The sequence below is a fragment of the Gadus chalcogrammus genome, chromosome 3 (assembly GCF_026213295.1).
Source record: "Gadus chalcogrammus isolate NIFS_2021 chromosome 3, NIFS_Gcha_1.0, whole genome shotgun sequence".
Lineage (NCBI taxonomy): Eukaryota > Metazoa > Chordata > Actinopteri > Gadiformes > Gadidae > Gadus > Gadus chalcogrammus.
The window spans coordinates 24,715,843-24,739,518 of NC_079414.1; the positions used below are offsets into that span (position 1 = coordinate 24,715,843).

The window sequence follows — 23,676 nt, forward strand, 5'->3', positions numbered from 1 at the left end:
CGGAGAGGCACGTTTCTATGCTTCAGGCTTTTATTTTTAAATAGTCTTAGTACTCTGAGGACGACCCATGGGCTTTGTGATGAATACTATCTGTTGATGTATTCTTGTAACAACGAGCCGCTCCTGATTTGATTGATTTGTTTGTTTTTTTCCATCAATGACGAAATTCCCTACGCCGTTATCTCCTTGTTTTGGTCTAACATGCCTGACTTCCTGGTTACCGCAGTCTTCTGTGTATCACCAGTCAAAGGCTTATTTGAACGCTGTATTTGAACATGGGGGGCTGGATGCCCCCATGGGACGGCCGGGCTGTAGCTCTCACTGCCGTCAAGATGAACACTTGCAGCCCCCTATAGAACTATAGTATGTTTCTTTCTGAGATGGTAATTTTGTTCACGTGTCTCCCAGTCTGTCATACAGAGGTGCTTTGGACTCTGCATAGCCTCCCTCCTTACCCCCCCCCCACCACTTCTCCTCCATTGCTCTCCTAAAAACTGACCTCTTACGTATTTATTGTGCTTTTGTACGTCCTGACACTTAATAAACACACTTGTGTGTTGCAAGTCCTTGCACTTAATAATAGTAAATTGCATCGTGTAGCATCTTATCGTAGCAATTTTTGTTGTATACGGGGAATGGGTTTACCTAACAATTGTAAGCACTTCGCGATTAATTCTATGAACATCCTTACTGTTCCAACAGCGATATATCTTCAAATGGAAGTCGCTTTGAATAGAAGCGTCTGCTAAATGCCCTTAAATCTAATGTAAAATGTAAATGGTTGAGCCCATATTGTGTCTTAACTTTTTGTACAGGTAGTCACAACGAGGAAACACAATATGTGATCAATATGCATGGTCACAAAGTCAAAATAGGAATTGAATGTGCGATAGTGTTTTGTGAAAGTTATGATTGGTATGTATTTCAAGACAATGTTTGAATCATTAATAGATTACAGGAAATAAAAAAGTGACTGCTTAAATAAATTATGAAATCAATAAACGTGAATGAGAACATGAATTAAAGATGGATTATAATTTATAATGTATGTCTTAGTCCTCTGCAAATTCCACTGGTTATTTTGGTATTCATAATCAATAATTCATCCAGTTCTTAATGAATACCTTTTACATTTTGTTGTTGAGATTGATGTCATAATCTAAATAAACAATTGATTTAAAGTCACCAAATATTTGTCTTTTACATTCTAATTCAGGGGTTCTCAAAGTTTTGACAGCTGAGGGTCAATTTAGGAACCCAAAATTTGACTAAGGGCTGGCAAAGGAAAAAAATGTAGGCGGTAAACGCTGTCAGCATCCCAGTGGTGAAAAAAAACATTGCACCGTGGACCTCTGGGAGTGAGGTCAAGTGAGGTCTAAATCACAAAACTGAGGTTCATCCTTTCAAAGTAATGTACAGTCTGATTAAACTAACAAATAACAGGATTTAATTGAAAGCTACAAAGAGTCGACTTTTCTCTTTATATTTATTTATTTTTGTTTAAATTAATATTGATATAATAATAAAAACAAACTTACCGGCAATGATGGAACAGTATAACAAAATGGGGAACGACTTCATGTGACAAATGAAGAAAGGGGGAACAGAAATTGTTTGCTTTGCATAAGTGCGCCATAAGCTAAATCACCATTTTGTTCCCTTATTAAGCAATAGATAGTAACTTAACTGATTCTAATTTATTTAATTAAATGGAGGGCACTCTGGGCTAGATGTCGGGCTGACAACCTGCCTGGAGTTTTGGTTTGGATTGTGGAGATTCACCATGCTCTCAATCATGGTGAGGTTCAATATGGCCCATTCTTCCTAGACAGATATGCCCTGAGTACAAACACAGCCTACGAATTTGCAGGGTGCTTTTATCATGGTAGTGAACATTGCTACAACACGGGCCATCAATGTTGATTCTACACGGGGGCCTACAGGGGCCAGTGCCCCTTTAGACATGTCCCCGGCCCCCCCTGTGGCCCCCCCCCGTGATGAACAAATAAGATTACTATGATTTTACTGATTTTACGGAACTAATTTGACGCAACGTTCTACACAGGTAACTTAGAACGGCTAACCCAAACACTGTGCTGCTGCTTCTCGGTGAATGAGAGCTCAGCGACCACTCTTGGAGAAAGAGCCACGATTTCTCCTGTTGCAAGTGTCGAAGCTAAGTAAAACCATTTAATTTCTTAAGTGACTTGCTGTTCTTATAGCAGCTGTCATGAAATTAGGAAAGAACAGTAGAAGAGGGAAGTTTCCTTTGCACTCTTTAGACTGTGCAAGATTGCTGTAACCCTTCCTGTAAGCTCAGCCTCTTGGGAACACAGTTTCTCCACACTGTAACTGATAAAAATAAATAGGAAATGGCACATTGTTTTGCACTTCGTTGTCACCCTGGAGTACAAAACAAATGTTTATACGATTTTGATGATTTAGTATCCCCAAGACCAGGGGTTCTTAAAGTTTTGATAGCTGAAGGCCAATTTAGGAACCCAAAATTTGACTGAGGGCCGGCAAAGGAAAAAAATGTAGGCGAGAAAACGCCGTCAACATCCCAGTGGTGAAAAAAAACATTGCACCGTAGACCTCTGGGAGTGAGGTCAAGTGAGGTCTAAATCACAAAACTGAGGTTCATCCTTTCAAAGTAATGTACAGTCGGATTAAAACTAAGAAATAACAGGATTTAATTTAAAGCTACAGAGAGTCGACTCAGTTCTTTTAGTTTTTTTTTTTAACTTACATCTGTATGTCATTGCGGGCCGCCAGGAATGTTTCTGCGGGCCACCATTGGCCTGCGGGCCGCACTTTGAGAACCAATGTTCTAATATAACTGTGAACAGGTTTTTACAACTCAATATGTGTATTTATATCTTAGTGTCCGGTTCAAAAACACATCAATTGACATTCGGTCAATTTCTACACACCTTTCTGGCTTCATAGTTGTCTAAACATGACATTTCCCCTTTTCGGTTGACCTTTCAAAAGCAGACGGCCAGGGGGAGGTTTTAATCCTACATATGCTTTTACTGACATTTCATCACTGGGGATCATCATTGTTCAAATCAGGGATGACATAAATCACCTGAAGTAGATTCATCTGGTGAACCTCTGCTTTTCCCCCAAAATACTCCTGACCCGTAAGGGCTCGGATGTGTAATGAACACAGAACCTTATCGATACATATATCAATATAATGCCGTCCGCTCTTGGTTTTTAAACTTTAAATGTTGGGAGCCTTTACTTCAGGTTTTTTTAAGGATTTGATGTAGATGTTGTAGGACATCCGCTTTCTAGTCACTCGCTTGGTAGCCCGTTCTGGACCAATGACTCGAACAGAGACGAGCTCCAAGTAAATCCAGCATTTTACACACTTCCCATACGATTCCATTCAGGGCATTTAGCAGACGATTTCATCCAAAGAGACTTTCAATAAACGACATTTGTCAGAAGGAGAATCAATATAACGCTGTCGGTACAGTAAGGATGTTAATCTACTGTCGATCGAGCTCTACCAAATGAATGTCCGCCACCATGGTTCTGCTTTTGGCCTTAAAGACCAGACGATACTGTGACAGACATGGAGATGCTGCCAGCTTCCTCCTCCTCCCCCTGCTTCGGGCCTCCTGCGTTGTTTCCTGGGCTGTGTAGCAGCCTGCAGGTATTCCCCATACGCCTCTCTCCAGTGGTGTCCCGGATGCACATAGTATGTGAAAAAGGTCACGTTGTCTGAGCCTGACATCTTGATGAATGGTAACAGGCAGCGCATAGCGCAGTGCCATAAAGAGCTTGTTTTCCCCTGGCATTGAAGCCTGATGGATATAATGGGAGGGATAAAGTGGAAGTGCTGTAGAGCAGGTAATTGTTCCTTTTTCATCTGCGTGCAAGGAGTGCTACAGCTCCCCCTTCAGGCCAAGGTGGGCGTAACACCGGAGCTGTGTTTGAACGCAGCCCTGTCCTGTCTTCTCCTTTTACCACCTTCGATGATTCAATCACTCGTCTGACATTTACAGGATCTACGGCGGTGTTACCGTGGTCTCACAAGCTCTTAGTGTCTTTATCCTTTCCCTTTTTCTTCTTCCTTTCACGTAATTCACACACACACACACACACACACACACACACACACACACACACAGACAGACAGACAGACAGACAGACAGACAGACAGACAGACAGACAGACAGACAGACAGACAGACAGACAGACAGACAGACAGACAGACAGACAGACAGACAGACAGACAGACAGACAGACAGACAGACAGACAGACAGACAGACAGACAGACAGACAGACAGACAGACAGACAGACAGACAGACAGACAGACAGACAGACAGACAGACAGACAGACAGACAGACAGACAGACAGACAGACAGACAGACAGACAGACAGACAGACAGACAGACAGACAGACAGACAGACAGACAGACAGACAGACAGACAGACAGACAGACAGACAGACAGACAGACAGACAGACAGACAGACAGACAGACAGACAGACAGACAGACAGACAGACAGACAGACAGACAGACAGACAGACAGACAGACAGACAGACAGACAGACAGACAGACAGACAGACAGACAGACAGACAGACAGACAGACAGACAGACAGACAGACAGACAGACAGACAGACAGACAGACAGACAGACAGACAGACAGACAGACAGACAGACAGACAGACAGACAGACAGACAGACAGACAGACAGACAGACAGACAGACAGACAGACAGACAGACAGACAGACAGACAGACAGACAGACAGACAGACAGACAGACAGACAGACAGACAGACAGACAGACAGACAGACAGACAGACAGACAGACAGACAGACAGACAGACAGACAGACAGACAGACAGACAGACAGACAGACAGACAGACAGACAGACAGACAGACAGACAGACAGACAGACAGACAGACAGACAGACAGACAGACAGACAGACAGACAGACAGACAGACAGACAGACAGACAGACAGACAGACAGACAGACAGACAGACAGACAGACAGACAGACAGACAGACAGACAGACAGACTACTTTCCCAATACCGTGTACTATATAATGTAATATACTCAGATTTCAGCCTTCTCTAACTCAATCTCTGTCGCGCTCTCACCATCACACACACTCCCCACGATACCCTCCTGTCCTGAGGTAGCTCTCCGACAAGTGGCGGGCCCCTGGCGTGATGCTAAGACGCCCCGGCTGATTACTCCCTTATTTAATCAGCCAGGAGCTACGGGGCCAGACCTCTAGGGTTAGCCCCAGTAGTGGGGCACAGTCCTCTGTGGTTAGCCTGTCGTGGCAATATCTTCAACAGATTTTGGGTCTAAGACAGATGAGATATTTAGATGCAAAAAGCACACAATACCTGCAGGCAATTGGTGGTCATATATATTTGTACTAAAAGTACGAACAAAGATACATCCCAACATGCGTCAACAAACAACATAACAGGCATACATTACAATAATCTGAGGCCTCAGATGGGAGTTCGCCCTGCGTCTCACTTCATACTCTAAAGGTACGCTCGGGAAGTCCGCTGAGTGGCTAAAGTCAGGAGTTCTTATACACTTGGATCGGATCCTTGAGGGCAGCTGGCCCACAATAAACCAAAAGCCTTTGTTAACCAGATGTTAACAAAAGTTCCTTAAGAGGTCGTCAAAGGTGGTTGAGGCTGTTCCTTATCACCTTTTGCTTCTCTGTGCTCCCCGGGGGGTCAAGGAAAACAGGCCCAAACCAAACTACAGACAACACGGGAACGGAATGTGAAACCAGATTACATCACATGAAACACAAAGATTTACATTTTAGACGACCCTGCAGAATAGCAGGGTGGCAAGACCGTACACGGAAGAGTATACAAAACCAAGGTTCATTAAGAGAAACGGAACATGTGGATTTTCCATCACAAGCCACAGTAGAGAGGGCCCAGTAGAGAGGGCCCTGACCTCTGTGGTTAGCCCCAGTAGAGAGGGCCCAGTCCTCTGGGGTTAGCCCCAGTAGAGAGGGCCCAGTCCCCTGTGGTTAGCCCCAGTAGAGAGGGCCCAGTCCTCTGTGGTTAGCCCCAGTAGAGAGGGCCCAGTCCTCTGTGGTTAGCCCCAGTAGAGAGGGCCCAGTCCTCTGTGGTTAGCCCCAGTAGAGAGGGCCCAGTCCTCTGTGGTTAGCCCCAGTAGAGGGCCCAGTCCTCTGTGGTTGGCCCCAGTAGAGAGGGCCCAGTCCTCTGTGGTTAGCCCCAGTAGAGAGGGCCCAGTCCCCTGTGGTTAGCCCCAGTAGAGAGAGACCGGGCCCGCGCGCTGAGAGATAACCTGGATGAGTTCTCGCTAGGAGCTGCTGTGTGTGTGTGTGTGTGTGTGTGTGTGTGTGTGTGTGTGTGTGTGTGTGTGTGTGTGTGTGTGTGTGTGTGTGTGTGTGTGTGTGTGTGTGTGTGTGTGTGTGTGTGTGTGTGTGTGTGTGTGTGTGTGTGTCAAAGGCTAGCGGAGGCTAACTAATACATCCCCATTTTGTTTAATAGAAATGTCAAGAAGCACAGACCTCTACACGTATTTTCATTCAATCTTTCAAAGAGTAATTTGCAATCTTTTTTAATGGCTCCTGTCCATTGTAGAAAGATAGTGCAACATGTATTTCCCAGAAATGTACTTTTATTTTTTCTGCATATATTAACCAACTGACCCAAATCGTTCCCGTAGTACAATCAGTCCTATTACTTCAGCGTTTGTTTCTGGAGTGAAAATTAAAACGCGGGGGATGCTTTTGATTTGAAGTCGAGCAAAGTGACTGAGTCAGGCCTCTGAGGCAGTGGACGGGAGGGAGCCCGGGGAGAACAAGGCCGGCGGTTATGTAACGTGAATGTGCCCTGGTGAGTGTGATAGTGACTCACACGCATCACACGGGGGTCCTTTTTTGGATTGCATAACTATCGGATGGCAAATAAACAAGCTGACTAAATGACGGCCAACATGATGCAACTGCCAACAACTCGGGGGAATAAGATGAACGGGGGCATGCGTGGGCTTCACTGGGGTCCCCCGTTGTTTACTTGAAGTTTTTGTGTAGTAATGTCGTACCAAGTTTATACACCTTAATAATACTACTTGGCAATACGTTTCTGTAAAGTTTCGTTGCTCATTTAAAGTAACACGAATGTGTAGTGCTCTGCTTTTCAAATGGTTACATACATTAAACGTCCAATACAATGCGCACACAAACTACATTTACGTTTACATTTAGGGCATTTGGCCCTTATGTAAAGCGAATTTAGCCCTTTTACCGAAGCGTTTTACATTAAGTACATTTGTCAGAAGAAAGAAACAATATATCAATCAACTAAAGGGTTTCGTTTCAAAACTCACATAGTGTTACCATCACAGCTTCCACATGGGTAGTGTGTGTAGTTGCTAACGCAGCGAGGTCTGTTGGATAAACTGCATCTGTCGCCCGTCGGAGCAACATCAACCGTGTGCCTGTGTTTTCTAAACATTAGCTGTTTTTGCTAGTGTACCTAATTTGGCGTCTCGAATAAAAAATGATTTACACCAGGGCTTGTGCTTCTAGAGCCGTCAATGAATCATCTCAGAGCAGCAGTTCTCTCCCTCCTTCTCTGCGCTTCATGCCTCGGTTTCCCGCCCGGGTTCAGACGGTCTCATGCATATTCAGCAGCGGCGGGGATGAAATGCATTACTGTTGCTGCGCTGAAAAGATTAGACGTTGAACAAGTGGCAGTGATCTGTTGTGGCCCTGATGTTTATACAGCCGAGGAAAGAAAAGGGGTGAAGTTAACAACCCCTTGGGTTGTTCTATATTGCTTGTTCAACCGTCTTCTAATACTTCTATGAGCAGCGCGTTTGCACACACTGGGACGGCATGTGGCTCAGGAGGTAGAGCGGGGTGACTGGTAACCGGGAGGTTGCTGGTTCGACCCCCGGAGGGTTGAGGTGTCCCTGAGCGAGACACCTCAACCCTAACCGCTCTCGACGAGCTCGCTGTCGCCTTGCATGGTTGACTGGGTGTGAATGTGTGTATGAATGGGTGAATGTTAGACAGTGTTGTAAAGCGCTTTGAGGAGCCACTGGTTAGAAAGGCGCTGTATAAATGCAGTTCATCTACAATAATAAACAGTCAATCAATAACTTTAAGGTTGCGCAACCGCACAGACATACATTAGGACGCCCAGAAGGGTCTCCACCGTGCACACACGCACACACGCACACGCACGCACGCACACACACGCACACAAACAGCCACACGCACACAAACAGCCACACAAAAACACAACACAAAAACACAAACAGCCACATGCACACAAAAACAGCCACACCCACTCCCCCTTGGCATCTCACCCCGCCTCCCCCTCGGTGTCTCACCCAGTCGCCCTCCTTGTCTCCCCCCCCCCCCCCAGGCGCGCTACAAACAGAGCCTGGACCCCACGGTGGACGAGGTGAAGAAGCTGTGCACGTCGCTGCGGCGCAACGCCAAGGAGGAGCGCGTCCTGTTCCACTACAACGGCCACGGGGTCCCCCGGCCCACCGTCAACGGGGAGATCTGGGTCTTCAACAAGGTGACGCAAACACGTGCACACACGCATGTATATACGTGCACACGCACATGAATGCCCTCACTCGCTCTCACACCCAGTCACACTCTTTCTCTCTCTCATGCATTACGACTTACACACAGCTGACACACAAGTCTGACTCACACACACACACACACTCTACAGACACACACACACACACACACACTCTACACACACACACACACACTCTACATACACACACACACACTCTACACACACACACACACACACTCTACATACACACACACACTCGACACTCACACACACACACGCACTCAACTCAAGCACACACTCAACTCCCCAGACACAGACACAGACACACACACACACTCGACTCACACACACTTGACCCACTCACACACACAACCTCGACTCTCACACACACTCGACACACGCGCACACGCACACACGCGCACGCACGCGCTCTCTCGACTCACACACACTCGACTGGGGTAAGTAGGTATTGCACTCAATCTTTAATCATTACAACATATGCTGCGGTGTACAGCACGGCTGAACAGTAACAGATGACAACATGTTCATCACGTGACCTGAGTGGTGATTTAGGTCTGATGTAGTCTCACCAATCTGATTTTAGTTTAACAACCTCAAATCTGATACCTGACGAGATCAAACCCGGGCGAACGGGGGTTTCTCTCCCTCCTGCTTCATATTTGGATCTGTAAGAGGTTAATGTGCACGATTCAGCGAACTCGGGCAGCACTATTAAACTGTAAGAACGTTTCTGTAAAGGTTTCAATTCACCATGGTATCGACTGGCCACTGACGAAAGAGTCACTTGTTGAACTTCTGAAAGCTTCCTCCACTTGCGCGAATGAACTTCTATTCCGAAGAATTTCTCCGTCACCAAACAGAAAGCCAGGTGCCGCTCCGCCCCTTTCTGTCTCCCTGCCAAGACAAGGTGCCCCCCCCCCCCCCCCCCCCCAAGAAGTTCTGCTGTAACATAGGGCTGCTGGGTCCAATAGATCAGTGATAGAGGGCCGAGGGAGGCATCCTTAACACTTGATGCATGTGATGATCAGAACTGTGTTCTCCCTGCCAAAACAGGGATGGCACGTAGTCAATCTAAAACCTACCGTGTCAATAGAGAAGCCAGTAGTTCTATGTCAGACCTTACTTGATAGATAACATCTTTATTAATCCCCCAGAGGGGAAAACCCTTCGTACATACAGTATATGTGCTCAAATGAGTCACAGAATCGCAATGGATGTTGTTAATGTCAGAGGGACGCTTTCGGGCATCGATCCAGCAGTGCACCGATGACTTCATTAGCTTTTATTGCATGTTAGACGTCGTGTTGAGTGTGCTTTTGGTTGGTTGCATTTCAGTGAAATCCTCACATGTGTGTGTGTCTAGTTTAGTCTCCTAGATCGAGTTATTATTGGGCTGCGCTACGAGGCCCTGGGCTAACCCTCTTCAACATATGTGGTTGCTAGCTCATGAATGTTGGCTGGGTAATAGCGGCAGATTCCTCCCCGATATTAAAAAATGTGTCCATGCAAAACACCTTCCTACGGCCTGACGGGGACACTCGTGTGGGTTGATTCGGGGGGGGGGGGGGGGGTTTACAAGTCCACCGCCGTTAAAATAACCGCCACGGTGACTGGGGGAGGCAAGCCGTTAAACGGGACGCAATTACTTTTTTGTGATTTCCATCCAATTGCACCGAAAAAAATAAACCTCACACTTTAATCCCACGTGTGCAGACATGCTCTGGTGGCCGCGCTTTTCCCTTGATTACATGATGTGTATGAATCAGCAATTGTTACCGTTCGTACCCAAATGACGGCCCTGCAGGAAAGCCACAGACAGTCCCAATCGCCCAAATAAATGTGCTGCATACCTCCGATCAAAACCCGCCCGGGATCGGATCAGGCAGGCGCCCCCACACAACGATGATGCAACCCACACCCTCAGTGTTTCATTCTGAGCCTTTCTCCCGTTTTATCCCCCATATTGATGGGTCCTATAAAACGAGGCTGCTGCTGCTGCTGGTGGAGCTGCAGTGTGTTTAAGGAAGGCTGGGGGCTGGCCAGGGGTACCGGAGCGGCAGTGTGTGGCAGGGTGTCGGCTGTAAAACCCGACCCGGCTCACTGCCTCACTGGGCTTTGAATAAAATGGAGAACCATCAGATACAGGCAGGGCTAACCCCTTTTCTGGTGCCCCCTCCTGCAGCCCCTGCTTTTAGTTTTTCTCTCTCTGTGTGTTGCTCTTTCAATGCCTTTCTCCCTGCTATCTCCAGTCAGAGATGTGGTGCTTCATTCCTTTGTTCTCTTCCTTCTTTTTGACACTTGACTATATATTATATATTTCTCCAAATGTTTTTCCTTATACGGCTCTGCTTCCTCCCCGACCGTAGAACTACACCCAGTACATCCCCCTCTCCATCTACGACCTGCAGACCTGGATGGGAAGCCCGTCCATCTTTGTGTACGACTGCTCCAACGCGGGCATCATCGTCAAGTCCTTCAAACAGTTCGCCCTGCAGAGGGAGCAGGAACTCGAGGTAACACACACGCATGCACACGCGCACACATGCACACGTACAAACGTACGCACACACACGTGTACACGTACACACACACACACACACGCTTGTACACGTACACGCACACACACACACACACACACACACACACACACACACACACACGTGTACATGTACACAAACACAGACACAGACACACACACGTACACGTGTTGTGAGACCAGGAAATGCGCCTGGTCACACATGCATTACATAATTGCAGTGATGTGAGTCTGATTGCACCCAAAAGCTGCACAAGCTGCACTCTGAGTACTAGGGCTGGCCCCAATGCATCATTTCAAGCTTCGGATATTCGTCAGGTTTCCAAACTAATCTATAAGAATATTCGATGGAGAAAAAATTGTCCATTCATAGTGCGGATCTTTCACTGCCTGTAAGATCAGCAGGCGGCAATCAATACTGCATAATCGAGTTTATCGACTGATCGTTTTTTATCCTTTTCATTTCTAAAGCAGTTAAATTGGTTAAACAAATGCTATAATAATAACGCAAAGCAACGACATTGCGTTTCCACCGATCACCCCGACCTGGTTACGGCAGAGCTTCATCAAGCTCTGCGTTATCACTGTGAACCAACTGTCCAAATGTTTGGTGTATGCTAAGTACATTAATTATGTATTTGGCAGCCCCTCGAAGCTGCCTGCGATGTGGATTGCTCAAGACACGCTACTGTCGTTCATCTTAATGTTTCATAGCTAAAGTTTCAGCACGGATAATAAGCTGAAAGATAATAGCTGCAGGAAAGCAGGAGAGGGAAAGTGGAGCGAAATCTTCAGGAGGTAGAGAGGGATGAGTAAGTTGATAAAATAAAATAAATACACTTAAGTGATTGAGAGGTTGGAAACACTTTCTTGGCCGCAAGCAACTATGAAGATTGTGGATAAACTTGTGGGCTCCCACAGAGTAGGAGAAACCTTTTATAAATACTCTTTGGTCTCCCTTCTGAAAGCCGCGCCAGCGTCACACTTTGTCAGGGGTCAGAGTGCAGGAAGTAAGTGGAGGCTGTGGAAGAAACCTGGACTTCTATCAACTAATGAGGCGCTAACCCTTCAGTTCACTTCATGGTGTTTACAGTGGTACACTAGTCTATTACTAGCCATCTATTTGCTTACTTAATGTTCAAATTCAATTTGCAACTTAAAACGAAACCTTTTTTTTCCTCCACAATACTTTTACACAAAATAACAAAATCTGTGTGATGCTAACAAATATCTCCTTATCTTTCACCTTAATAGTGTGATATAAATTGGCTGATCATGTGTAGCATTTTAATCACATAATATTTTAATGATATTATTACAGTACAGCATTAAGTCTTTAATCAATTCGCAGCACATAAAACCTGACATTTTCATTAGTAATGCGAATATGATGACCAGGCAGTCCTTCATCATATATTCCCCTCAGCCGGAACAGGCCAGGACATTCTAATAAGATCATAAAACCGGACGACTCCCGGGATGTGCGGCCCTAACGACCAGGTTTAAACCATGTACTACCCTTCACTGCAGTATAATACAACCAACCAACAGAGCAGAACCAGAATCTTGGATAGAAACTGTACGCTCAATGTTGTTTTGAGACTTTCTCCTCAGGGATAAAAGTGTATCCATCAATATCGCCTGGGCATATACAACGCACTTTTCAAAAATATTTGTACTAACCTTATAACTAATTTGATGTAACCTTTTGCATAAATACATGTACACACAGATGCTTGACTCAAAGCCAAGAAATTCATTATTTAAAGCAGTTCAGGTTGCAAGAAAATGTATGCATTGAGTTGTCTCTAACGTATAGATGGCGTCCAGTAAACCGTAGTTTGCCGAATCGAAATGCAAGTAGACTTAACATCCGCCCACACTGGTGTCCCAGTGTTTACACACGAGCCCTCTCCTTTCCGCACCGCCTCACCCAGGAAGTGTATAATGTGGGTGCAGTGTGCTGGTGGTGGTGGTGGTGGTGGTGGTGGTGGTGGTGGTGGTGGTGGGCGGGCACTGGGAGAGGAAGATGCCTGATTAAACATGCAGCAGGAAATCTATACGGGGAGTTCCCCGTGTCACGCCAACGCCTCCTCGCTTTGCGCTTCATTCACTTCACCCGTCTCCTCTGGCTCGCTCTCCCTCCCCGTCTCTCTCCGTACACACACACAAACCTGGTGGGGGTCCAACAAAGGCCCCGCTCAGACGGTATAGACCACCGCACACACGACGGGTCAAGGGGCAGAACTATCAACTGGCCGTTAAAAACGTCTTGAACTGCATTGATCTCATCTTCGGGGGAAGGGGAGAGAAGAAGTAGAAAAGCAAGGGTTTGATATCAAAGTTATTTTCTCGCGCTTAAACTAGCGGCACACACGCATGGTGCATCTCGTCACGGCGGGGGGGGGAGTCGGCGCTGCGTGTGGGCGTCTGGTCGGAGCGCTCCGATGTGTTACCGGACCAGCTGGTTCTGATGAATATCTCATTACTTCCTGTGCACGGTCAGCAAAGACAAAGCGCGTTATGACTTTGGTGGAGTGTGTGCAAGCATGTTTGTGTGTGTGCATGTTTGGATGCATGCGTGTTTGTGTGTGTGCACGTTTGTAGACCTGCATGTGGATGTGTGTGTGTGCGCACGTTTGTAGACATGCATGTGTGTATGTGTGTGTGTGTATGCATGTTTGTCTACATGCATGTTTGTTATACATGCATGTGTATGTGTGTATGCACGTTTGTATACATGCATGTGTGTGTGTGTGTGCGTGCACGTTTGTTAGGGCCTGGTAAAGGTATTGATTCATCAATGCACTGCAATTTATTTGTTCTCGATTCAATTTCGATTCAGAATTTTTTTTATCGATCGATTATTTCCATTAAGAAAAGGAAAATAAGCATACATTGTAATCTAGAAACGAGTATGCCTAAATGTACATGCCCTTTTACATTTGTCCATGTTATGATTATGATTATTACTTTTATACTGCAAGTTTAGCTCAGGAACAATACTATACAATGGTGTATTCCCTTTTTGCTAGATAAAGCACAATGAAATGGTTAATTCTAAATAATATTGAGGTATTTTTGTCATCTGCACGTATTATTGAATCGATATCGAAGCAATTGGATCAATATCGAATCAAGACCTAAAGAATCAAATTGAATTGTGAGGTACCTGGCCATACCCAGCCCTAACGTTTGTATACATGCATGTGTGTGTGTGCAACTTTGTGTGTGTGTGTGTGTGTGTGTGTGTGTATGTCTATGCATGTTTGCGTATGTGTCTGTGTGACCGTCTCTCCGTCCGACCATGTAAGTGTTTGGCGGAAATTCTTCGAACTGAATTTCTAACGTAACCAAAGTTTATCTTAAAAAAAAAAATAGTACAAAAGAAAGGCAGTCTCTGCAGAGAGGCCCCTCAACCCAACAAGAATAAAAAGGTTGACGCGCTGAAGTGAGCCCCTTTTAGCCATTAAAGTGCCGAGGATGTTTACGTATCCCCCCCTCCCCCAAGGCTGGTGTGCACGCGTGTTAATTATCCATAGTAACTCAGATCCCACCGTGTCTGAGTATCTGAAAGAGAGAATCAAGTCTTAAGGAAATTTCCATGACAAGTGTTTTTCTTTTTCGTCTGCATCGACTCGTGTGCCCAGGCATCTGTAACACGTTTGTCAGATTAGGCACATAAATTAGTTTCTGTTCCAAAAAGATAATTGTCAAAGGGACGTGGCGTCGTCGTTAAATTGTTGCCACGTCGCGGTTCAGGGGGAGGCGAGGAAAGCTCCGCCGGTGTTTGTTGGTAATGTGTTGAATCACAATATGCTAATGAGGTAATTACAGTGTATGTTTGGCATTAATCAGCCCGGGTCTGCTCGCGTGTTTATCATCAGGATTATGGCCCCGCACAAAGACTTGGTCCTTTGCCCATTTTTCTCTGCGTGTGAATTTCTCTATTCGTTTCCATAATGTTCGATGCCAGTCGGTACAGGATGCAGTTTTTCAATCCTGGGCAGGATATGTATCCATCAAACCTCTATGATTTATTTTGTTGCTTTTGTATAGAATATAAAGAAGGAATACAAATTAAACCTGGTTATACCTGCAAGATGTATATAATCTTTGCATCACAACATCTGTCATATCCAGCTCCAGAAAAAAGGGGTTGGAAAGGGGAAGGCCATAATCTTGTTACAGCCAGTGACACAGCCACACACCAGCTGTTTAACTTTTTTCTATCGGAGAATTTGATTTATTGATTGCTCGCAGGATGTAAAGAGAATTTGAAAAAATGTGATAAGAAAAAGCTTCTAAAATATATTGACTACTCCATCTTTAACATGAGATTTCTCTATGCTGCTGTAGAGTCTGAGCAATAATCGTAGATCCCAGACTCTGAGAATTAAGATCCCTGTAGGATTAAAGTTAGCTCTGCATAATTGAGCGGGATAAGACCACATCTCATCTCAAAATATCAACAACCACAATTTGGTGTAAGCTGCTAGTGCTATGACGCACTAACTGTATGTTGTACGCCCTGGCACTTAAAAAAGTACTTCAGATCGTGTAACATCTCATCCTACTTTGTGGGGTTGACTGCAATGCGGTCTATTTCGTTTGGTTTTCGTTTCATAACTCTACAGTCAAAATATCAAACATTAAATAATAAGTGTTTAAAGGCACAGAACTACTGTTCTGAGAAGAGAAGGTGTTGAAGTCAGTCCTGGCACTTAAGAAAGTACTTAGCATCGTAGCATCACATCCTAGCTATCTTTGGTTTATACAGGGAATGGGTTAACCTAACAATTGTAAGAGCTTGGCACTTGAACATCCTTACTGTACCGACAGCGATATAGTGTTGTTTCTCTTTCTTCTGACAAAGTCGCTTTGGAAGAAAGCGCCAGCTAAATGCCCTAAATGTAAATGTCTAAGTAATCATTTGCAAGTGCGGCTGTACCCTTTGTACACTCGTGTTTGACTGAAAGGAGTTTCATACTTTGAATACCCAGTTCACTCATTATAGAGTCAACAAATTAGATATTGGGCCCTAGATCCATAGTGAAGCAGCAAAAGCATATGTACAATTATACAAACCCTCCATCATGTCTTTCTTGGTAGCAGATGGCCAGAAGCTCGTTATGATGACATTAATAATTATTCTTTAAAGATGACTTTATTCCACGTAATCATCATAAGGATTGCTTGTGAACCATGCGTCAAATCAAGAATTTAAATGTAAACCTAATTCCAGCTCAAATTTAGATTTTAGTGGTGTTATGTTGGTTTGTCTGGGACCGGCTCTGCAATACTACCTTATCTCATGTCCTGACCCATGTGCAACCACGGTTAGCTAAAGCTCAGGACACCCACGACAATCGTCCGTCCCTCAGTACGGCTGGAGGCAGCAGGTTGATTTTCCTTGACTTGCGTCAGACAGAAAGACAGATGGAGCGTGTGTACGTGCGTGCGAAAGCTTCTCCCAGCGTGGCCTTCATTAATGGAGCTGATGTTTGCAGGCGGTAAAGGTGTCGATATTCTTAGATGCAGAAGAGGGTGACAGGATGCTGTAAGAGTGAGCAACAGGTTGTGCGATACACATGACGCACGGAACACAATAGACGAGAACCAAACTGGTTGTAGGGCAAGGTCTGACCTCATTCGTTTTCTTGTGTTGCCCATAGAAGCCACAAATCTCCGGTGTAGCAAACTGCAGTTTGTGTTTTACTTGTGATGCCCTTCACTTCCATTTGTTTCACCAAGACGCATCAATACCGTCACAAGGTTGAGTGCATACCCTTCAACCTCTTTGTACATTTACAGTAAGGAGGACGAGAAATTATTATACAAACTACGACGCAATCCCACTCTTTCTCGTCTCAGTGTCGGCACGTTCTTGCTGTTAAAACAAACGAGTGGTCAGGATTTCTGTTGGCTGAGTAGGGTTCAATGAACCTCATCATCTTCCTGCCAAAATAAATAGATTTGGGTTCAAGCCTTTCTGATCTTGCCTATGCCCTGAATGTTTTTTTTTTTTTTTTTTACATATTAAACTCTGATCATGGTATCTTTGTGGGGTTGACGACGTTGCGGTCTATATCGTTCATATTGCTCATTATGTTTTTACTTTTTAACTGTACAGTCCATGAAAGTCTGTTTAAAGGCACAGAACTACTGTTCTGGGAAGAGCAGGCGTCATGCCCGTTGTTGCAGGCAGAAACAAAGGACACCATAGCCACTCAGATCTGTCTGATGCAGCGTTTAATATTTATTTTGGGCTTATGCAATAGTAGGACACTTCTTTTTTTGAGCTCCTAAATATTTTCTCTTTTCTCCAACTCTTTTCTTCCACTGAATGCATGACTTATCCCAGCTCCAGGTTTAAGTTTTCTCACTCTAGATATTGGATTTAAAATAGATAAAGTAGGGTTCACGTGTGTAGCTCCATCAAGACGCAGGCGTTAAATTATGTGCAGTTCATCTGGGTTATTGCAAGGTCAAAATGACCATCTCACAGAATTGTTTTATATTATCCATTTTCCAATTATTTTTGGCAAAGGCTTTCTATATAATGGATTGAAGGAACTATGGCAATGCCTTTGTTCATGGGGGCAAAAGACAGGTCTGTCGAGAGGCAAACTGTATTGCCACAGCTCCAAAAAACCGAAACGACCAACAAAAGAGAATGGCACGGTTAGCATTTGATTATACCACCGATTCCATCACGTATAATTCATTCAGGAAATAGTGATGTTAAGGATGTTTTGAGCACCGATTGTTTTGCTGTTCAACCATCAACTCGGTAGGCAATTAGCAGCTCTAACGTCAAGCGATAGTCATTCAGTTCCAATCGGTGTGGTTCTGTCGTCAAGCAATAGTTATTCAGTTCCAATCGGTGTGGTTCTGTCATGCTCGTGGCATACAACACTGGGAATCTGTAAACGAGAAAGATAATCTTGTGCCCCAAACTTTTATATTCTCTTGTCTCTGATTGGTTAGCCCCCCGTTTAACTTTTTATATTTTTCCTTTTAAAATTTGCTCAATCTGTCTCTCCCCACCATTTTGTAATCCATGAGGCCTAGACTGAATACACACAATACATTGACTTGGGCATTAGAAAATAGATGATTGAAAGCTGTTTTCCCGCTGTGTTTGTCCAGGTGGCCGCCATCAACCCTAACCACCCCCTGGCCCAGCTGCCCCTGCCCCCCTCCATGAAGAACTGCATCCAGCTGGCGGCCTGCGAGGCCAGCGAACTGCTGCCCATGAACCCTGACCTCCCCGCCGACCTCTTCACCTCCTGCCTCACCACGCCCATCAAGATCGCCCTGCGATGGTAAGAAATAACCACCACCCCTTCCTCTCTGTTATAACCCCGGCGGATGTCTGTTCGCCGGGGGCTGGGTGGGACGGACACACCGTGCGGTCAAAGGGCCGTCGCGTTTAGCGTGGCATCGTGGAAGATACAGAAACACATTTGAAGTTGGAGAAACGCCAGGAAATATGAGATTCTCTTCTTATTCTAATTATCTTCCTTTCCCCCCAGTGCAGCAGTAACCATAAAACCCGTTGAAATGGCAATAATGCAGGAATCAAGCAAAAGATGGGGATAGTTAATGAGCACATTAAGAAGGTGTGACCCCTCCAGTGATCCACTATTAAATGCCTGGTACATTTTACCTCCATGGTGTTGTACTCGATACTTCACTGAGGGGATGTAACTTGTGTACCACTCGCCGAGCCCGTGTGCGCCGCGACATCAACCCGCGCCCACTTCATAGTTTCCTTTCCATGTCCAAACCATCACGCTGTGATCCATATGTACGTACTACATAGGCACTGCAGGGAAAAGAGGGGTGCAATGGACTTACTTTTACACAAATAACTTTGCTAAAGTTATTGGGATGAAGGTATCTGTAAATTGGTGTTTTATGCTGTGCGTGTGTTAATGCACATTACCTTGGAAGAAGAAATGTAAGTGAGTCAGGAAAATAATTAGTGCATACAGTGGATTAGGCCTGCAAACCTTGTCTTCATCTGTGGATGAATCAGTTTGTATTTCGTCTCACCCTCTGTTTTTGTACCTAGCTCCCCCTGCATCTCTTCTACTTCTTATTCGTTACATCCTATACCACAGTAAAGATAAGATTCCATGCCCTTGACCAGAAACACCCATTTGTGGCGTAATTAAACTCCCAATGTGCAGTAGTCACCATAAAGTTAAATGCTGTGGAATGCTCACTTAAAATTAATACGCAGGCTAAAACGTCATATCGTTAAGAAAGAGAGGGGTCACAAATGTTTTATGTTTGGTGAAAATGCTGAAAATATGCTCACAGTATCCTGGACATCAATATAAGAACATCAGTCGCCCCAGGATGCGCTTTGCTTCAGTTAATCCTGAGTGATGGCACTGTTTGAAGTTGGGAGTACCAAATTCTTCCCTTTAGGATGCTTTTGAAGGCAACGTCTGCTACAAACGTTAAGGACTTCTTCTTCAGCCCCTCTACTCTCATGACCCTGTCTTGACCTTCAGAATAATGAGGGGCTATACCATTAATATTGATAACCCCCCCCTTACCCATCTTCCTCTGCAAGAGACTCAAGACTCACTTGTTCAGAGTTCATCTGGACTCTGCATGGCCTCCCCCCTCCCCCCCCCTTCCCCCGGCCCCTTCTGCTCCCTTGCTCTCCTAAAATCACCCCTCTGACGCACCTATTTTGAATGTTTGCACGTCATGGCACTTAATGTATGCATTTACTGTATATTGCACGTCCTTGCACTAAAAACAAGAACTTGGCATTGCGTAGCTAGCGTCGTATCCTACCTATCTTTGTTGCGTACGGGGAATGGGTTAACCTAGACATTGTAAGTGCTTGGCACTTGGTTCAAAGAATATCTTTACCGTACCAACAGCGACATATTGTTGTTCCACTTTTTTTCTGACGTATGTACTTGTTGTAACTTGCTTTGGATAAAAGTGTCTGCTAAATGCCCTAAATGTCAATGCAAATGTAAATCTTCCATGTAGTCCACATTCCTCTTCCCAATTCCAGCAGAGAACTGCTGCAGAGTTTATGAGACTGAGCTCGGTTCGCCAGATGTTTGGGTACCTGTAGGTTTTCCCGGAACAGATGTTGTCTGTTGTGGTTGAAGCACGGCTGTCCGTTAATAACCGCTCCTTTGTGTTGAGACGGCTCTAAATAGAATCCCCTCAAGGCAGGTGCTGCCTGGCTGACAGGCAGGCCTGTTCACATTCATCAGAACTACAAAAAGAAAGCAATAAATGCATTAATGAGCGGGGATATACCCGTAAGCACCCCTCCCGTGCTCCCCGGCCCTCTCCATCTCTCTCCTCTCTCATCACACATCTGATTGTTGTTCTCTGTGAAAAGAAAATAGAATCTTACGTAACGAAACCAGGCGTGATTTGAATGTGGTTTGAATCGGAGGCAGAGCTTCAGATTGTATTTATATCGCACCCTACTGCTGGCAATGTTCTGCGCCCTAATGGTGTTTTTCTGGTTAACGAGGAGGAGGATTCTCTCTGTGCACCGGCCGGGGGACAGCCACCTTTCACTCCGTCGACGTGCTCTCATCAATATTCATCTTTTCCCGGGTTTTTGACTTTATCCGCGGTCTTTAAGGGTCGCCGCACCGGGCCCCTGGGAGCAGCTTATTGGGTGAAGGGGACCTGACAAGACTTTCAGTGATGCTAGAACTGACATGTGGGCTTACTCTGCTTTGAGTCATTGATCGAGAGAGCTGTGTCTGTGTGTCTGTGTGTCTGGGTGAGTGTGTGTGAGTGTCTGTCTGGGTGTGTGTTTGTGTGTCTGTTTCTTTGTGTGTGGGGGGGGTGGTGTGTGTGTGTGTGTGTGGGGGGGGGGGGGGGGGGATGGCTTTGTGTGAAGGGGGTGGTTTGTGTGTGTGTGTGTCTGTTTCTCTGTGGCGGTGGAGGTTTGCGTGTGTGTTTGTGTTGGGGGGTGGCGCGGGCTGGGTGTGTGTGTGTGTGTGTGTGTCTGTGAGTGTGCGCTCCCAAGGGAAGAGAGAGTGAAAAAGATAGAGGGAAAAGGCCACAATGTGCCTGACATTGCCCAACCAGGCAGAAAATCGCCATTGATCGTTTGCCCTCTTGAAGGGATTTCCCAGATGCCACCACAGGCGGGAAAGCACAGGAGCCATTTGTGTGAAAATTGGGTTGGGAAGGATGAGAGAGAGAGAGAGAGAGAGAGAGAGAGAGAGAGAGAGAGAGAGAGAGAGAGAGAGAGAGAGAGAGAGAGAGAGAGAGAGAGAGAGAGAGAGAGAGAGAGAGAGAGAGAGAGAGAGAGAGAGAGAGAGAGAGAGAGAGAGAGAGAGAGAGAGAGAGAGAGAGAGAGAGAGAGAGAGAGCAAAGGAGAGGGATTAAGGAGATAAAGACACAGAACCCTTGTTCAATTTTTAAAGAGCTCCATGCGGCCAGGGCTGAAGATGGAGGGATAAAGTAGGAGATTGCCGGACTGAAATGGAGAAGATGCAATACCCCCACGGGTGCCCCCTATACAGATATAGATAAGGCTTCCTGCCCTTTATATATACACTGGAGAAACCCCTGCGGCTGTGTGTGTGCGCGTTGCATCATACCGCGTGTATCCACGCATGTTACCGCCGCTGGAGAAAAGTGGTTGAGCCCTCGTGACGAGGATCTCTTCTGCGTAGCTCAGGGTGGAGAGACGCGGCTACGGATATATCCATCTCCACCGCTGGAGAAGAGAGATGGAAACCTCTGGAGGAGCTTCCCTCAGTAGTCGCGGTTATATCTCTGCTCCACAGCTGGAGAAGTGCGATGGAGCCCTCATGAGGTGGTGGTTCTCTCAGTAGCTACGGTTATATCCCATCTCCACAGCGTGCAAAAGCACCCGCTGTCGTGGTTTTAATAATGGAGTCACGTGATCACAGCTCGGGTTTCATTTTCATTCAGAAGGCTCTCCCCCCAGTTACAGCGCGGCCTCATTAAAAACACTCATGAATTAATCCTCGCTGATGTCATCTCCTTGCCGCTGACGCAGGTGGAGAACATAATCAAAGAAAACGCGGTAGCCATTCATTATTAATAATCGATGCAATATGTTTAATCGCATCCCCCGTATTATTATACATACGAACTCACGGAGATGTATATTCCTATTTCCAGTCGGCCGCCGTTATGCAAACGTATGCGGACTTGTACATTGGTTTTCCTCGCCTCTCCGCTCTATTTTGATGTTGCATTCTGCTTGTACACTGCTGCTCTTTGAAGAAGTTCTGCTGTGTTCGCCTGCTGCTGTTGCCTCTAGACTCAGGGTGAGCTACGAAGAGCAGGCGTTGCATAACCGTCAACGGACAACTTTTGACTTTTCCACAGACATGGGTTTGGGGTTTTGAAGGCAGGGAAGGCGTTCACCTCAGAATACCCCAGAATAGCTCATGCATCTCCATGGCTTTTGGGGTCCAAACTGCGTACCCCTTGAAGCAGTTGGTGGCGTGCCCAGCATGAGTTATATTGGTACAACACAAGGGATGTGATCCAGAGGTAGAGATTCATGGGGGTACGGCACAAGCCAGCCCGAAGCCAAGACTTAATCTGAATATATTGTCTGGCATCAGGAAAAAGTGGGCTGTTGGCTTAATATTCTCAGTCTTCGGAGGTCATTAAAAAAAACATCAACAAATATCAAAATAAGAGTGGTGCACTCGTGTATGAATAATGGATCGTCCTTGGCTTACGTGATACCATGGAATCCCTACTAAGATTTTCCTCCTTTTAAACATTTCTCTGGGATCAAGTTATTAAGGTTGTAATGGAATTAAGGTCAAAAAGCCGGTTCTTCTTGGAAATGATCTGAATTCCTGCTTAATTAGGACACTGCATGGCTCCATAGGCACTCCCTTTGTGCTGTCAAATTTGTCCGCTTTTGTACTGGCCCTCCAGCGATAATTAACATCTGCTGCAGGGATAACACCCTGCGCCATCGAAATCCTGAGTTTTGAGATCGGGTGGTGGCGCAGATTGTATCAAAGCTTCACTCTGGATGCCTCATCTTGCTGTTAATAAAGCTTTTCTACTTTTGAATGCAGATAATGTTCACTTGTTGTCGCATGGGTGCACACATCATGGCCAAGAGCGGGAGTATATTGGACGAAGTCTAATAAAAAAAGTCCAACTCCATTTTTTACACGCTGTCGGCAGTTTAATGTTAATTAGCACCCATGGCTGTTGTCATAGAAACCAAATTCCCGTAACAACCGGGCTGTGGCGTAAATTGTAGTTTGAATAAACGTCCACACAAAATCAATCACATCTATATTGCTGGCCTGTAAACCCGTTGGCCAGACCGTACACACTGCCGGTTGCACACACATTGAGTCGGTCGTCAAACACCAACTACTATGTGGAGAACCGGCAGATATGAGGGGAGCTTAGCGCTGAAGGCGCGGGCGTCATGAGCCTTGAACCGATTCTGTTCTCAACGGTGTCAAAGCAGGAGAAAACCATGATAAAGCTCAGGGACTTATTCATTG

General features: G+C 45.6%; 1 protein-coding gene across 2 annotated transcripts in view; it reads left to right on the forward strand.

The window, feature by feature from the left end:
- rptor (regulatory associated protein of MTOR, complex 1) overlaps positions 1-23,676 on the forward strand; it is a 142,879-nt gene that overhangs the window by 36,342 nt on the left and 82,861 nt on the right. For both annotated transcript variants that reach the window (XM_056586914.1, XM_056586915.1), the window contains exons 5-7: positions 8,419-8,577; positions 10,977-11,123; positions 18,299-18,474. In XM_056586914.1, coding sequence (XP_056442889.1) covers positions 8,419-8,577; positions 10,977-11,123; positions 18,299-18,474 — 482 coding nt within the window. The remainder of the gene's footprint in view (positions 1-8,418; positions 8,578-10,976; positions 11,124-18,298; positions 18,475-23,676) is intronic.